The sequence below is a fragment of the Platalea leucorodia genome (genome assembly GCF_965183815.1).
Source record: "Platalea leucorodia genome assembly, chromosome: 1".
NCBI lineage: Eukaryota > Metazoa > Chordata > Aves > Pelecaniformes > Threskiornithidae > Platalea > Platalea leucorodia.
In genome coordinates this window covers 68,659,987-68,676,657 of record NC_138823.1, presented here as the reverse complement: position 1 = coordinate 68,676,657, position 16,671 = coordinate 68,659,987, and the positions used below count along the sequence as shown (strand labels likewise).

The 16,671-nt window shown below is 40.8% G+C and overlaps 1 protein-coding gene across 1 annotated transcript in view; it reads left to right on the top strand.

Moving 5' to 3' along the window:
- The window catches only part of GALNT12 (polypeptide N-acetylgalactosaminyltransferase 12), a gene marked incomplete at its 5' end in the record, with an annotated part of 51,735 nt that overhangs the window by 28,166 nt on the left and 6,898 nt on the right, over positions 1 to 16,671 (top strand). Inside the window, 3 exons of the mRNA XM_082330129.1 lie at positions 948 to 1,124; positions 3,771 to 3,902; positions 11,261 to 11,374. Of these exons, the coding sequence (XP_082186255.1) occupies positions 948 to 1,124; positions 3,771 to 3,902; positions 11,261 to 11,374 (423 nt within the window). The remainder of the gene's footprint in view (positions 1 to 947; positions 1,125 to 3,770; positions 3,903 to 11,260; positions 11,375 to 16,671) is intronic.

The following is a 16,671-nucleotide window of genomic DNA, read 5'->3' as shown; positions in this document are numbered from 1 at the left end:
TTCGGAGTGATGGCGTTTGTCTTCCCAAGTAGCCATTACGCGTGATGGAGCCCTGCTTTCCTGGAGATGGCTGAACACCTGCCTGCCCATGGGAAGCAGTGAATGAATTCCTCGCTTTGTTTTGCTTGCGCGCGCGGCTTTTGCTTTATCTGTTAAACTGTCTTTATTTCAACCCATGAGTTTTCTCACTTTTACTCTTCCGATTCTCTCCCCCATCCCACCGGGGGGGGAGTGAGCAAGAGGCTCTGTGGTGCTTAGTTGCTGGCTGAGGTTAAACCACAACATTACAGAATTACTTTGCTTTTTCTTTTCGTGCATTGGGTCTGGGGTTCCTTTCCCAGCTTTCCAATGAAAAAGGTTACTTATATTTTTATGATCAGGCACCTGTGCCTCTCTTCTGAAATGGTGAATATAGAAACAGGAACACAACTTATCATCCTCCAACGATATGCCAAGCTTACCTGTTTTGTCAGGTCAGCTTTCCAGTAGAATATGGGCAAAGATTTCTGGCAAGAAATCAGTTATCGGTCATCGGTTTTTTTCTCAGACACCTATTTGCATAGTTAATTTGGACAAGAAACATGACTTTCTTTTAATAACGCCTGGATAACTTGAATTGTAGACCACAGTTAGACCTGCAGAAATACTGTAGGCTATTTCTTGTCGTGCCTTCAGAGAAAGTGAAGCTAAGAAAGGGATAATTGCACACCAGATAAAACCAGAGATGGGGTTATCTCCTTGTTATTCACAGTGGTTTTCTCTGAGTTCACAAGGATGTCATTTGATCCAGCTTGTTCATCAAATGAGACACAAAATTATTGTATGTGTTGCCTGTAGTATGTTGTGATATTCTTGAGAAGGTATTATCCTTACAAAGGCTTATTGTTACTGTATACTTCTGCTTGCAGAGTCAAATTCATGATGCGCAATGTTAATTCTTTGTTCAGATATGGCAGTGTGGAGGAAGTCTTGAGATCCATCCATGCTCACATGTAGGTCATGTCTTCCCCAAACAAGCTCCATACTCCCGGTCCAAAGCTTTGGCAAACAGTGTGCGTGCAGCTGAAGTGTGGATGGATGAATATAAAGAACTTTATTACCACCGAAACCCACACGCTCGCCTGGTGAGTTCAAGTCCATTTTTCCTGGAATTTCAATAGAATTTGTTTTCAATGAAGTAACTATTAATTTAGCTAATATTTGACATGAAGTGCTTCTTATGTTTGTTTCTCATTTCTTCTGAAACGTTTTCCCAAACATGTAATAAGTGTATATATAGTGAATTTTTAATTCCTTGGAAAAAATCAGAAATTCTGTATGACTAGAAGGCCACATTTGTGTCAATATTAAACAAATGAATGAATAAATGAAAGAATAAAGTTAAGCGAGGTGACCCAACAAAGGAGGAGCTGTTTAGCCTGAAATATATGCTTTATGAAACAGCTGATACAAGATTCTATCAATAAAGAATTACAGAAGAGACACAAAATTAATGAATGCTAATCGACAAGGTTCAATGGACAGTAGATCTTTAAGTGAACAGCATAGTAATAATCTTTAGTAAAATTACCTGTCTTGTGATGATTGTAAAATTTTGGACTGATGTAAGACAAAATGGATTTTTCTGTTTGATTTACTGCTGCACAACATTTGATTAAAAAAAAAAATACAAAATCAATATTGCAAAGATTAATTAAAATCAGTCCTGGGAACTCAGATGAAAATGTTCCTAATAAAATGTTTGAAGCATGAGTTCTGTTTTTTTCTTTTTTTTTAAAAAAAGTTAATATTTTTATTTTCTGTGAGGAAGAAAATACAAGATCATTTGTTAGCAAAATTTTTCAGGCAATAAATACTGTGAGAATTGAGTAGGTCAGAACAGTAAAGCAGTGTGCAAATTCATAGCTTGGATATATTTATTGTGAGGGACCTGTAGGCTGGAAGACAATAACACCGAAATATCCTCACGATGTCTAGAAATGACTAATATCAACCTCTGGCACAAAGTCCAAAGTTCAGGCCTAAAAGAAATCACCCTCTGCTGTTGCTTGTTTCTGGAGGTGCTTGATCTCCCCAGGTACTTCTCTTTGCACGGAAAGTTTTTCTAAAGTGCCGGCTTTCTGGTTTGGTGCATGGGAGGAGCTGCCCTGCGGTCGGCTGCTGAGCGCCTGCCTCCGGCTACACCGGACCAGAGCTTGGGGACCAGGCAGGGAACAGGGAGCTCCCCACACATTTGAGTGGCCTATCCCAATAGACATGCGGGGAGGGGAAAAATGCTCCTGAAACCATTACGCTTTTAAAAGATACACTGGAGGACACTGGGGAAGCTGAATTTGGTTAGCTTCCATCTCGTGTTCCGTTGGATTAAATTGGGTAATTAGATTATTATAGTCTATGCATTTGTAATAATTGTTTTACTTTAACATCATGAAAGCCATTTAGGTTTTATTATTAGAGTCTGACTTTGGGAGAAATATGAGTTTTGTGTATCCGAAGATGGGCGCTCACAGGCAATGCCAGGCTGATTCTGCTTGTCATATGTAAAGAGAAAACAGCAATAAATGCTGACAGTTTTTCTTGTAAAGTTCTGGGCAGCTGATGTCTGTGATGACAGAAGTTTAACTTTAAAGGATATTTGTGTGTTAGTACTGGAAGTTTTGCATATTGGCTTATTTTAACACAGTGGATGTAAGCTGAGACTTGTGCGTTTTTTTGCACATATCAAAGCTGCCGCCAACACACTCTGGTTCCCGTAATACTCTGTGCATCACTTGTTGCAGTGGTTGAGTTCAGACCCTTCTACTTCATCTAACCCAAATATTCAGTTCCATAGCATAATGGAAAAATGATTGATGCTGTGGCTGCAGAATTTGGTTCTGTAAAGTTTCGCTTCAAGATTAATGTTCAGACCTCAGAGCTAATATGTCATGCCGTTTGTTTATTCAAGCAGGCATCTCTGCCTCTGTTTTACATCTGCTTTCTGTTTTCAGTGATATTTCCACAGCTTTGAGAAATGCAGATATATTTGTGGTTTGATGAAAGAGTGTTTCAAGTGACCTGTAAAAACCTGGGGTCTGCAAATGGTATCTCATGTCTGACTGTCTGAAGTCCCTAGTCAATATAAAGCTAGATTTTTGAAGACAGACATGAAAAGATGTGAACTCTGCTCCAATCTATAGAGAGGGAAAAGTCTGCAATGAAAGCTTTCCTCTGGAGGTTTAAGATTTTAGGATACTCCCCACCCCGTAAAACTATGAAGTTCAAAGGAAACATTAGCAGATTTTATAGATTTCATCAGTTAAATGTGAAACTGTCTGTACAGGTAATTTGCAAATGGATGGTGGAATAATTTAAAATTCTCAAGATTCATTCACTGCTTTTGAGATTTTCAATTATCCAGCTAAGGGAAGTTTTATTTTCCAATATGCCTTCTCCGTTCCCAGCAATTTGTATTCAAGGACTTCCTTACTTGTGGATTTGGGGAGTTTTCTCAGACAAACTGTCTTCTAGAGTATTTTAAAGTTTTATGTGCACTGTTCCAATTCTTTTTTGTCAACATTTAACAAATGTAAGGATAATGAAATCAAATCCAGCACCCAAACATGGGGATTTTTCCTGGCTAAAAGTCCTACTCATCACTTTAGCATATGGTTCCTAATAATGTATACAGATAATTTAAAAGAGAGCATCTGTTCTGGTTGGGAGTTTTTTAAACATTTTTTTCCTTTTTTTTTTTTTTTTTTTTTTTTTTTTTTTTTTTTGTCTTTCAGGAACCATATGGAGATGTGACAGAAAGGAGACTCCTTCGAGAGAAGCTGAAATGCAAGGACTTCAAATGGTTCTTGGAGAACGTGTACCCAGAGCTTCACGTACCTGAGGACAGACCAGGCTTCTTTGGAATGGTATGTGGCTGCTGAGAAGGGGCCTCCTTGCAGTTCTCTGAGCTCTCCTACTAGCTCAGTATGAAGGTATTTTTATGCCAAAATCAGTTTGGGATTTTGGTAGAATTCAGTTAGAATTGGTAGGCTTTAAAATGTGGTTTCTATCAGAGTCTTTATTCTAGGGGATGCTTTTTATGAAGGAGTTCTGTGACAGGGTTGGAGAACAGGTAATGTTGCTGTGAATTGAACCTTCCAAGTGACATCTTGGGAGTATTAAAGGCAGCAAAGGATGACTTTTTTATTTCTTGAAATGTTGCAGAGCAAAAAAAAAAAAAAAAAAAAAGAGAGCACCAAAGTGTTTTAGTTTTTAGTTGTTGACTTGAAAATAGAAAGGGTGTGCTTTGAAACATGTATTTGCACATTTTATCTGATGAAAATATGATGTTCTGATGATGGGAAAGAGAGCTGGTGCTATGTACTGCCAGATCATACAGGATTCTCTGTGTCAAAACCAACATGTTAATTTTTAATCTGGAGGCCACTTTAGACCAGCACAGGTTCACAAGCAATTTTCATTGGTTCAATATCAGAATCCTCTTCTCCTTTTTTAAGAGTTGACAACTTTCTATGCTATTTGCAGCTTACAAATAAATATAAACTATAGTTCCATGTATATCACATTACTGTAATCTTATTTGGAAAGGATGAAGGCAGAGATGATACAGCAAATACCTGCTTCCTCAGAAAAATCAGCAGATATCTGCTGCGTGTCTTATAGGGAAGACAAGACTGTACCTTTCTGCCAGGCAAAGATGTATAAAATACCTTCCTGATTACCAATGCCACATTGATTTAGAAGTATTTTTGCTGGTAACTCGATCACTCTGCAGATCTGGCTAAGCTGCATTCCCACACTGCTGCATCGCATCCAGCCCGTATCACAACAGTCTCGTCTTGCTGCCATCTGCACTTCTGTTACTCAGTCTCTGCTGGATCTCCTTCAGTGGAGGAAAAAACCCCATCACTGTGGGTGTTACAAAACATACAGGAACCAAGTCTCCCAGCAGTCTTCCCTAATAGCTTTGTTACCTGTTGAACAAAAAAGATCCTAATGTGGAAACGCTGCGATTTCCCATGGGGAGCTGGATTTCCCACGGGGAGCTGTAGGAGCTCCCGCAGGGAGCGCATCAGTTGGCAGCAAAGCCCTTAGGAGCCTCTGGGAGCGTAGCCACCCTCCTCCATTTGTCTTGCAGCTTGTACTTGAGTTGGTGTCTCTGTGTCATCGCTGGCATGAAAGGTAATATCCACCATTATCCAGTACCTTGAACAGACCCTGGTACAACATGGGTTTGTTTTTTGTTGTTTTGTGCTGGATCACTAACTGACAAGGTCAGAGACAGTTGAAGCAGTAGGATATTGTAAGACTTACCTTCCAGGAGCATTTCAGTAACCTTATTCTCCCCTCCACCTCCATCTTTCACCCTCCAAAAGAAAGCCTAGACTGGTGGCGGTGATAGCACTTCAACCTCCTGAGGAGGGGAAGGGATTTGTGCAGTTTCTTTCATGATTTAACTGCATGTGTCATCCTCAGGAAAGGTGTTGACAATACCTAGAAATAATAATTCTTGTTCAGAGCTGCTTGAGGTATCTATGGTATAATTTAGGTGTGCTCTATATATTTCTCTAAAAATAATTCTTAAATGCTGTTGTCTAGTTGTGAGCATAATAAGAATACACAATTTTTTTTTGGCAGGACGAATTTAAAATGTGATTAAAGTGCAGTTATACTCTGAGAAAGTGACAGTGCAAAAATGACACTTACTGATTCAACTGATTTGTGGATATTGAGTCCCATCTGCTAACTTCAATGAATCATTGATCGTGTTCTTTACTCCTGCCTTAGCCGTGTAGTGCTTTTTTGGTCCACAAAAATACTGTGTTTAAAAGTGTCAGCTTTGTTAACAGCTCGGCTTAGTGTGAGGTTATTTAATTGTTCAAAGAGATTGCAAAGGAATATGGGGATTTATCCCTTCCTTGAAAATCTTTACACTGAAGTTGAAAATCTTTCTAAGATTACCTATAGGTCAGCCATATGTTATTGAAATAAATGCAAGAATTATTGAGCGGCATTCAGTGCCATGCGCTGACAAGCAGACACTTGTGCTAAATTTTTTCTCTTGATGCGTAGATAAAAATATCTATACTAAGCTTGGTTGTCTAAAAAGTTAGCTGCCTAAAACTTTATTTAAACATCCTGAATTTTGAATATTTTTGCCGGAGCTATGATTGCATTTTTATAAACTGCCTGAGGTCTTTTGACTTTAATAATTTACTTGGGGGGCGGGCAGGAGTGAAGCTGGTAGGCACTTAGTGGGTTAAAATAATATGTCAGCATTTCTGGAAAGGCTGAATAATCCCTTTTAAGTTCTGTGTAGAGCACTGGTGTCTCTCTTTTTCTGGCATAGCATCTGATTTGGCCATCCTTGAGCATGCGCTTACCAGCGAAGTATATACTGTACTTGGGCTTCAGCTGGTGTGAAATCTTAAAAAGACTTGAACCCCGGGTCTGTGCAGATTGCCCACCTAGACAGCCCAGGCTCGGTCTGCTTAAAAATCTTAGCTGCCCTGGGAAGCGGTGGTGCGGGCACCTCTAGGAAGAACTTGGAGCCGTCTTGTGTGTTTAATATTAGTACTGTGACATTGCTGCATTGTGCAGCTAGGTTAAGACAGAAGAACTGGGCAGCTCTGTGATTTCTTCGTTATTGGTGACTGTGGAAATGCATAGCTGCAAAGCAAGGAAATAGTCAGGGTTCCTCTCCCTTCTAAGGTATACTAAGTATTGCTGGCATTCAGGATGCATATATGAGGATAAAGATTATGGTCAGTCTGTGAATTTGGCTTTGAACTCAGCATCCAGATTGCTTTTAAAAGACAGTGTTGACACAAAAATCAGGATTTTATCTCTCTTCTTCTGTAAGTTTGATCACTTGGCAGTGAGACCATATTATGTTCTGACACAAGAAGTTTTTCTTTGTTCTTCTCAAACAGTTTCTAGCTGATCTTTCTTCCAGCTGAACATGAAGCAACTTAAGTTGATAGATGTCTGTTGTGACTATCTAGCCAATGGCTCTTTTCACCACCTATCCTTAAAGGCATCTGCGACTGACTGAATCAGTTGGGAGATCAAAAACTTGAATTTTTCTGTTGGCACCTTCCTTCCATGTTTTCCCTGAAGGCCGTCTCATCTTCAATGAATTTCCAAACACTTAAGTCATAATTTTCTTTTAATTTAGACCAGATATAACCTTAAAAAAGAAATATCGGGAAGAAAGATTTTAAGCCTTTAAAACTATGAAGAATTTTGTTTTGCTGTGACATGAGAGAGAACATTTTGTAAATCATCTAAATAACAAGTGATATATATGGACAGGCTTACAGAAGAAGAGATCTTAGCTATGTGGCTTAAGTTATATAGTCAAAAAGACTATTGCATGTCTGGTGTTACAAGTTCTCACAGGTATCAGGCTCCAAAACAGCCTCCTCTAGGGTGTACCTCTAAAACTGGATTATAATACAATTTGTAGAGGTGCCACTTCAGACTGAATTGGTACCCAAGATTATGGCTGACTAGACCGGGAGATCTGATGACCATCACAGGAAAATACGCACCACACTGTTGGCTGTACAGCCTCTGAAAGCTTGAGACAGACTTTTTAAAGGAAGTGGGAGAAATACATGTTTGATATTCATCTCAAGTGAACACATCATTGCTTCAGACATGTGCTTGTATGTTCTTGAGCCTCCCAGGGAGATCTGGTCTTGCTGGGGTGCGCAACCGAATTCCAACAGCAGTGTCTCATTATTGATTCCTTCAGAGCATTTTAGTCATCAATGTTGTATACCCATTTCAGCATTGCACTTGAGAAGTTAACAGAAATCTGAGGATATTCATGACCTTTTTTTTTTCAAAAAGGTTGATATGAAAATAGCGTACACTCAGTAAAATCATTCCCTGTGGCTGCTCGGATTATCTTTGAGGTAAAAGCTTATGCCTGGTCAGTACCATGAAGCTGTTGGCTTGCTACAAATTCATATCTTACTGTGTCCCACGGTATCATCTGCCCATGCCACTAATACATCAACATCAATGCCACTGTGGCAGAATAAAGAGGATTCTGATCTATTTTGTAGATGAACAGAAAGGTTGGCTGTGCTCCACCGGCTGTATTTATCAACTAATGTAATGAAGTTTTAAAGTCAAAAATCTGTTGTTGATGCTTTGCTTACAGTTATATGAAATGGATTTTATCTTAAACAAAAAAAATCAAAGAATTATTTACAGAACGCCATCTGTATTGTGTTCATTTATGGAAGTGTCCAGATGTTAGGAAACAGATTTAAATTTCTCTAAGAAGTAAGGGGTGAAGGTCTGAGGTGAATATCTCAGTAGTTGCTGTTTAGTACCTGTCCCAGCCTCCGAGCAGAGTGGTAACTAAATGGCACAGTAGAGTACATCTGCAGTGCTTCAATAGGAGGCAAAAGTTGTAGAAAGATGCAGCCCGTAATCCTGCATGGACAGATCTTTTTTAGAACTGAAGTATGTGTTTTAATGGCAAGGTGATCAACATGTTTCTTGCTTCTGTTTCTCTAATGCAGCATTCTGCAAAAGAATTAAGGTAAGTCATGAAGAAAAATTTGTTCTTATTGCATGACTTGTTTATGGTGGATATGGGAACAAAGATAGCTTCAGAAATGAATGAACGATTACTGTTTTGATAGAGCTGTTGTACATGAAAGGAACTTAAACTGTGTATTCTCATTGACAAGAGAAAAATACTATTTTCACAAATTCTCTCATACTTTTTTGTGCCTTGGAACAGAGGGTGGATTTTTTTTTTTTTTTTTTTTTTTTTGTGTAAGTGGTGCTGTGATCAGATTTTCAAATTTTATTATTTCCAAATCTTTGTCATTTCAGATCAGGTCATTTAATAGCTTTGTATGCACTATTCCCACAAATTAGGTCTTGAATATCTGTTAGGGTTCCTGATGAAGGATGGGTATAAACAAACATCTACTGATGTCTGATAAAACAAACTAAAGAACCAGGTTGAAATATGGACTGTGTATGTTTAGGAGTATGTCTGCACGTATCACAAACATTTATGCGTGAAAGAGAAAAATGAGAGAACATATGTGGTAGCATCCTGGGAGTACAGGCTCAGTTTTAAACAATCTGAAATGAAGCTTAAGTTAGTAATCTTTTACCCAGCTTTTGTTTTGTTGTCTGTATTTGGGCATTGCATAACACGTGTAGGAGAGTTACAGTAGTTCTGGCTATTTAAAATTCCAGAGCACAAAAGGGAGCATGTGCTTGAGCACGTGCCGGGAGCTGACGGCGAAGAACGCAGGCTTGGAGCAGTAGCGAAGGCATTGGGTTGTCTGCAAGGGCACCGCGGAAAAGTGCTTTTCTATGTTTATCTTTCCTTCGAGCCAGTAGACAGTCAGGCAAAGTCATATGTTGTTAAACATAGTCATGAGAGACCCTCTGATCCTGAGGACAGCCGCTGATAACAACCAAAAGCAATTTATGTTTTTAGAGATACAATTACCATTTTTTGAGTGGTTATGACTTTAAGTTGACATTTCTTGATGTAGAATGTAGAAACATGAGAAGCTTATTATTTCATTTATGTAGTTCCATGGTAGTGTTAAAAATAATCTGTAAAAGATACTTTTCTTTCCTGTTTTTGTAAGTGTAATTCTTGCCTAGTGTTATGAAGGTAAACAAAACGTCTTCTTTTGACAGCTTGGGGAGGAGTGCAGTGGTCTAGTGTGTTCCCATCAAACCAAGCAACGTTTTCTGTAGAAAAGGTGCCCGGGGGATTTCTTTTGCTTCTGGTGAACTTGGACACTAAAACTAAGGATGCATTTTATCATACACCAGATTTGGATTAGTTTATCCTTTACTGAAAAATTACAGCAACTGCATAGTGCAAACATGTTCAGAGAGGAATTAAGAAGCAAAGCCTGTAAGGGTAGGGCTTCAGTCCTACGTTTATACATTTGGCTCTGGCAGGAGAACCTCACAGCCCCAGCAGCCCTGCAAGGGGCCCCAAGCCGTGGCGACTCGGTGGTCCTCCCCAGCCCCGCAATGTATTGCTGTTGTCTTGGGCCGGCAGCCCAGGCATGCAGAGCGCCGAGGGCTTGGCTGTCTTTCAGCGGGAGTGGGTACAAAGCAGTGGAAAGTAGACATTGAGTAGCAATAAAAGTGGAAGTTGGGAAAGCAAAATATATATAGAACACAAGTATTTAATTTTCCAGCTTGTGTGATTTGCTCTATGGTGGGTTTGGGTCCTGTGGGGTTTGTCTTGTTTGTTTGGTTTTAGCTGTCTGCAATCCCTTTGTGTCCATTCATTCTCCACATTAGGAACTGAGGATACAATTATCATGACTAGGGAAGAGCAGTGAAATTACACCTTGCTGAAGTAACTCTTGTGAGATTTACTCTGCTTATTCTTTTTGTCTGCAATATAATTACACTCAGTAACAGGGGCATTCAGCTTGAACCTATGTTTACAGAACCTGTTTTGCTCTGTGTAATTTTAAATTTGGTTAAGTAGTTAATACTAGGAGTCAGTAATTGTTGTGGCATTGTTTAAATTATTTTCAGTTACTTTTGCCTCCTGAATACTTACATGCAAATCCTTGTTAATTAGCCTGATTTTTTTTAATCATGTAATTTAATAATATTTTAAAATTTAATCTAAAAGTTATGCCACTGTTGTGTCAGAGATCAGCAACACTAGTAAAGAACTTCTAAAATCATATCTAGTGTTTCTTTCCAAAGATAAATCTTACCCAATTTCATGATTTCTGGTCTTAAAATCTGACTGCTTGGTCAACCTCAAGAGGGTACTGGAGTCCTTTCGGGAGCAAATCCTTCTAACATCACCCATTTGACAAACTGAGAAAAGTATGTAGTTTTCTTTTCATAAGAAAATTTGAACAAGTAGATCCTGGGGGAAAAAAAGACATGGCGGACTCTTTAGTTCTGCACGAATTGCTGGCTTGTTGGGTTTCAACACCGCTTTTCATAGTCCTTACCTACTTCGTTTGCAAATACACTGGAACACGGTGTCATTCCTAGGGGAAGCCATCATGTCTGGCTGCTTTAATGCCCAAAGTCAAGACAGTCCCAACAGTTTTATTTCACATTAGTCAGAGAGATATTGCTGTGGGATCCATTTGATTTGTTCCAGTTAACTTGCACCATCTCTGGGATATAAACCTCACAGCCCAGCAGGATGGGTGTAAAGTGACTACAGCGTATCTTCCTTACTTTAGATTAATACTTTAAAATATTCTTTTGTTTTGATTAGCTGAAGAATAGAGGAATGGCAAACTTCTGTTTTGATTATAACCCTGCAAATGAACATCAGGTAACTGGACAGAGGATCATACTGTACCCATGTCATGGCATGGGACAAAATCAGGTAAGATTAATGGTTTATTTTCATTTTGACTAACACTATGCTTGTATGGTAAAAAAGTATGGTAAAGGCATTGCAGTAGGGCTGAGAGAATATGTTACCACAGTGAGGTGATCTTAGATCTAATTTTGATTTTTGCACTGAATGCTCTTAATTTTGATGTATCTTCAGGTCAGATTTTCTTCATTCCAAAGACGTGTCTACCCAGACCAGTGAACTCATGCAGACCTTAATTATGCCTTTCCACAGAGCTCATTAGCAGGGGTTAATAGTACAGCAGTGCAGCTATAGTGCTTACAGGCCAGTGTTTGCTCATCTCCAGCTGGTCTTGGGCAGACGAGCACATCTCTGAGCTTTTGTCTGTCCGTGTCTCCAAAGCCCTTAATAACATTGCAAACCTCACCTAGTTCTGCCCGTGTCTGTCATCGTGCCTCTTCCTCTTGGTGCTTGTCTAACTGCACAAGAGGTTTTGGACGGCATCTTCTCCTGTACTCCGCTCTACAGAAATGTCCTTCTGGGCTCAGGCTCCAGAATCCTGGAGAGCAGGGATCCCGTCTAACACTTTCATTCTTGCTCTCTTGGTTTTAACTTCTGAAGCTGAAAATGCTTGCTGGTGTCTTTCTTCATGCTGACTGAAACTATGTGCAGCAGTGGTTAGTTATGATAGCCTTAAAGCTCTCTGCGTAATGCTGTGGTAAAAGTGTTACGGGGCACCATGTGCCAATCTACAATGGCTCTTTTGCATGGTTTTGAGTGGCCACCTTCTAGAATTGAGGTTTGGTGTTTGATGTGTGGCATTGTTGTGATTTAACCCAGCAGACAGCTGAACACCACACAGCTGTTCGCTCACTCCCCCACAGTGGGATGGGGGAGAGAATCAGAAGAAAGGTAAAACTTGTGGGTTGAGATAAAGACAATTTAATAGGACAGAAAAGGAAGGGGGGGGAAAAAAAGATAAAAGAATATGCAAAACAAGTGATGCACAATGCAATTACTCACCACCTGCTGACTGATGCCTAGCCAGTTCCTGAGCAGTGGCCCCAACCCCCTGGCCAACTCCTGCCATTTTTTTTGTTCAGCATGATGTCCTATGGTATGGAATATCCCTTTGGCCAGTTTGGGTCAGCTGTCCTGGCTGTGTCCCCCCCAGCTTCTTGTGCACCTCCAGCCTCCTCACTGTCAGGGCAGTATGAGAAGCTGAAAATTCCTTGACTTAATGTAAGCACTGCTCAGCAACAACTAAAACATCAGTGTGTTATCAACATTATTCTCATCCTAAATCCAAAACACAGCACTGTACCAGCTACTGGGAAGAAAATTAACTCTAGCGCAGCCGAAACCAGGACAGATATCTAATGTGTACTTGCCCTATCTAGCTTTATTTTTTGCTTCTAACCCAGATTAGACTATATGGCATGGTCCTAGTGGGGAGGGGTGGAGAAATATGTAGGGTCTTGTTGAGAGTAGTACACAACCATGTGCCAGTTTGGGTGGCTTGACTGTTTGGGTTTTTTAAGGAAATTAATCCAAACATTCAGTTAGGAAAGGAAAAACAAGTTTGGAAAAGAACCAGAGATGTGGCAGATAAGCAGTGTATCTGTTATCTTTCTGAACTCTGCTTTAAAAAAAGTATAAAAGCTCAAGGAGTGAAAAACAAGTCTGTATGAGGAGAAAGCTTCTAATATGAATTGCATTTTAAATGAGAAAAGGAAAACAAACAACAGGCTGAGCACTGTGCTTCAGATCTTACAAGAAAGTAGATTTGTTTCTGATAGCAAGTTTATTGCTTTAAGTATTAGAACCATTATTTAGTATTATTTATTAGTTTATGTTTAGTTTATGTCTTAATGTTTCTGTCCTGGAGGCCAAGAGGCAGGGGAGAGCAGGAGGAGAATCTTGTGTCGTAAAAGCCAAAGGATCTCGCTACTGACAGGTGTATGTCAAGCACGCTAAGCCACACCACTCCAACCCATTTTACTCCCTCAGTTCAGATCCATGCCCAACTTAAGCGTACTTCTATATATCTATACAGAAGATAAGTTAATAATCAGATAACCTAGTTAAGTCACTTCCTTATGAGGAAGAGTTGCTGGCTTTTGTAGATTAAGTAGTATTTCATGTATGGGATTACATGCTCATACTCAAAAGGTATTTATAGATTTCCGCCCCCCCCCCCCTTGTATTGCAGATTACAGAAGGGAGAGGGGTTGAATCTTTTTGTATTTCTCTGAGGAAAAAAATTCATTTAAATTTTATCCCTTCCACCATGAAAAAATAAAGACATAGGATAAAAGGCGAAAACAAGAGAGAAGTACAATTCAGAGATGAGTTGTCATGAGATGACATTTTTACAATTATCCTTTGTTTAGCTAGCACTAAAAGAGTAACTGAATTTACTGCAAAGATATCACATCACTGGATATTAATACTCTTCTGTCTCTGCTGACGGTGCGATGCATCTGTGTACCTGCGATAGCAGGCACCAGACTGAGAGCAGCGATGCTCTTGGAGCTGTGCAATTAGCGCTCCCTCTGCTGGCATCCAGGGAGCAGGAGGAAGGAGAAATGGAGAAACTACCTGACTGCAATATAAACCGATAAAAGAAAGTATGAGATGACACAAGAGAATTGCAGACCCTGAGGAGGGAAGGCCAAACACAGGAAACGGGCAGAACAATATTAGTGAAATGAGCAAAAGGCAGGGGAGGGCTGACAGGAGCCGGGGAAAGGGGGCCAAGGTGACAGAAGGCAGAAGTAGTTTGGGACAGAGGTAGGGCAACAGGTGAGGAGCAGGGCATGTGTGACAGAGGGAAGAGTAGTTGGAGCTACAGGGAGGGAGTGTGAAACAAGCAGAATCACTGGAGACCCCTTTAGTGGAAAAGGGCAGGGGGACTGAACATGGGAGCAGAGATACCAGTTCGCAAATGAGGGCATGAGTAGGGGTGGCAGGTAGTAGTTGCAAGAGAAGAAGTGGAGAGCAGGAAGAGCTCCGGATGGGGGAACAGAAGGAGGCTAAAATAAGAGAAGCCATAGAATGACAAGTGAGGTGGGAAATGGAAGTCAGGATTGCTGAACTTGGACCTCCTTTTTCTGGCTCACAAATAGCTGTGAAACCTACTAGCAGGACATTTCTCTCCATTTCTTTCCTGTCCCCCTGTCGTTTTGACAGTCGTTCTTAAAAGGTAACAGGCTGCTCCTGGTGGTGTGAATTCCTTAGGTCAGTTGGCAGGTGACAGTGGCACGACCGAAAGTCAGATCTCCCACATGTACATCTACCGCTGTCAGCTGGTGGAACCGATGGTGACAAGGTTGGTCATCCTCTAGTTGTATCAATGCTAAGGAGAGTGAGGCATTTCACCACAGAGTTTCACAGATGTTTGCTGACAAAAGGCAGCCCTTAACTTCTGTTTTGTCCTTGGAAAGGAATCTGCTATCCTAGTCCCAAGTTCTTCTGCCTGCTCTCCTCTGGTCTGCTCTCATCACTTCACTCATTACCTATATACAGCTTTAGCAGCAAACCGTCATTACAAAGCTTCACTCCAGTCCCCTGTCCTGCACGACATGTCACAGACAGCTCCAACTTCTCCACTCCATGCTATTTAACACTTTCTTTTCCATGCTGGCTGGATCCCAGTCCTTCTCTAACACCCTTGCTCTGTCTCACCCCTCACGTATTCCTCCCACCAGTTACTACCCACACTAGGTCACGTTTTGCTCCTTCTCACATGCTTTTCTTCTTTCCTGGCTAGCTCCCATTTTTAATCCGCTAGTCTTCTCCTTCTCATCCCTTCCTCCAGTTGCAGAGTTTGTTCCACCATTCATCATTTTCTTCCTCAAATAATTTCTTCCCCTGCTGCACATTCGCACTGTCTCATGGTGTAAAGGAACGAAGTTTATTTTCCAGACTACAGCTCAGTAAAGTTATTCTCCAAAAACATCTTGATAGGATTTAACATTAATGAAGGTTAACTTGGTCAGCCATATGTGTCTTACACTCCAGTAACCCCATCCTCTGGCATGATATGCTAGTGACAGGTGGCTGTTTATGTAGGGGACAACTGCAAAAGCTCTTTTCACTGGAAGCAATTCTTCACTTAAAGTCACCTCTGAATATCTGTGTGCACTGTGCTGAGAGGAGAGCGCTCTGTGCTCTTGATTATTTATAAAGTCCAGCACCTGCTGCCATTTTATGCCTTAGTAAGTAAAACCACTCTCAGAAAACTGAAGTCCCTGGTAATTTGTTTCTATTTTTCCTTGAATCCACGGCATAAGTGTGAGGGTTCCCTTTAGTCCTTTTGAATTGCTGTCGTGTAAGCAGTAAGAAAGCTAACTGTGGGTTGTTTACAGTTAGCATGCTTATTATAGCGAGAAGGTGAGGATATGACTGCGGTAATAGGAGCTGAGTGTATAAGGATGAGAGGCAGAAAATATGCAAAACACTGGCTACTCTGTGCTTGCACCTCAGCCTGCTGATGTTTTGTGGAAGTGTCTGCCCCAGTAGATGAGAATGAAAGGCTTTGAAATTCAACACCAGTAAAGCCCATTGCCCTTCTTGGTATGGCTGGGAAGCAGTACAGAGGCGACCAAGGTGTGATGGCAGGAAGCTGACCTGACATGGTAAGAGGATGGGAAACCACTGAGCAGCCTGCTTTGTCTGACAATACCCGCCCCCTCCTCCAATATTCCCATTTGCAGCTGATAGATTTGAGTCAAACAGGGAGACGTTAGCAAAGCCCTCACGTTTTCTGTGAAAGGGGTAGGTGTCAGACCTGTAACCTTGGTCCTGGTTCTCCTGCCCAGAAAGTACCTGTCAACTGCAAACTTCTTCCTGTGCGCAGAAAAGCGGTACCCAGGCACAGAGAGGGATGAGAGTGTGTTTTGGGGTCTGGTGAGGTAGCCAAAGTCTGCCTCCATCCCTTGTACCACAGAGCACCGGTTCAGCTGAGGCATATCCTGTAGATGGCCCAGAAGCAGTAGGCACTGGGTAAAAGGCCTCATCAAGTTTCCCAGTAGCACTTAGGGGAATCTACTGGTTCTCTGAAGGAAAGAAATGCAGTAAGGCATTACTGTAGTAATGCAGTTACTGGGCCATGGATCAGTTTGAAAATGCTTCCTTTCTGCCCACAGAACCCACTGGGCAAGGAAAGAGCACTAAAAAACACTTTGAAGAGGAAGAGATTTACCTCATGTATTACTGGAGCCTGAAGCCTGAAGTATTTATTCCATGTGAAACAGTATAGGGTAAAGAACTGTATAATGTTCATTGGGCAAGGAGGCAGGAGTGCTTGGTTGCTAATACTG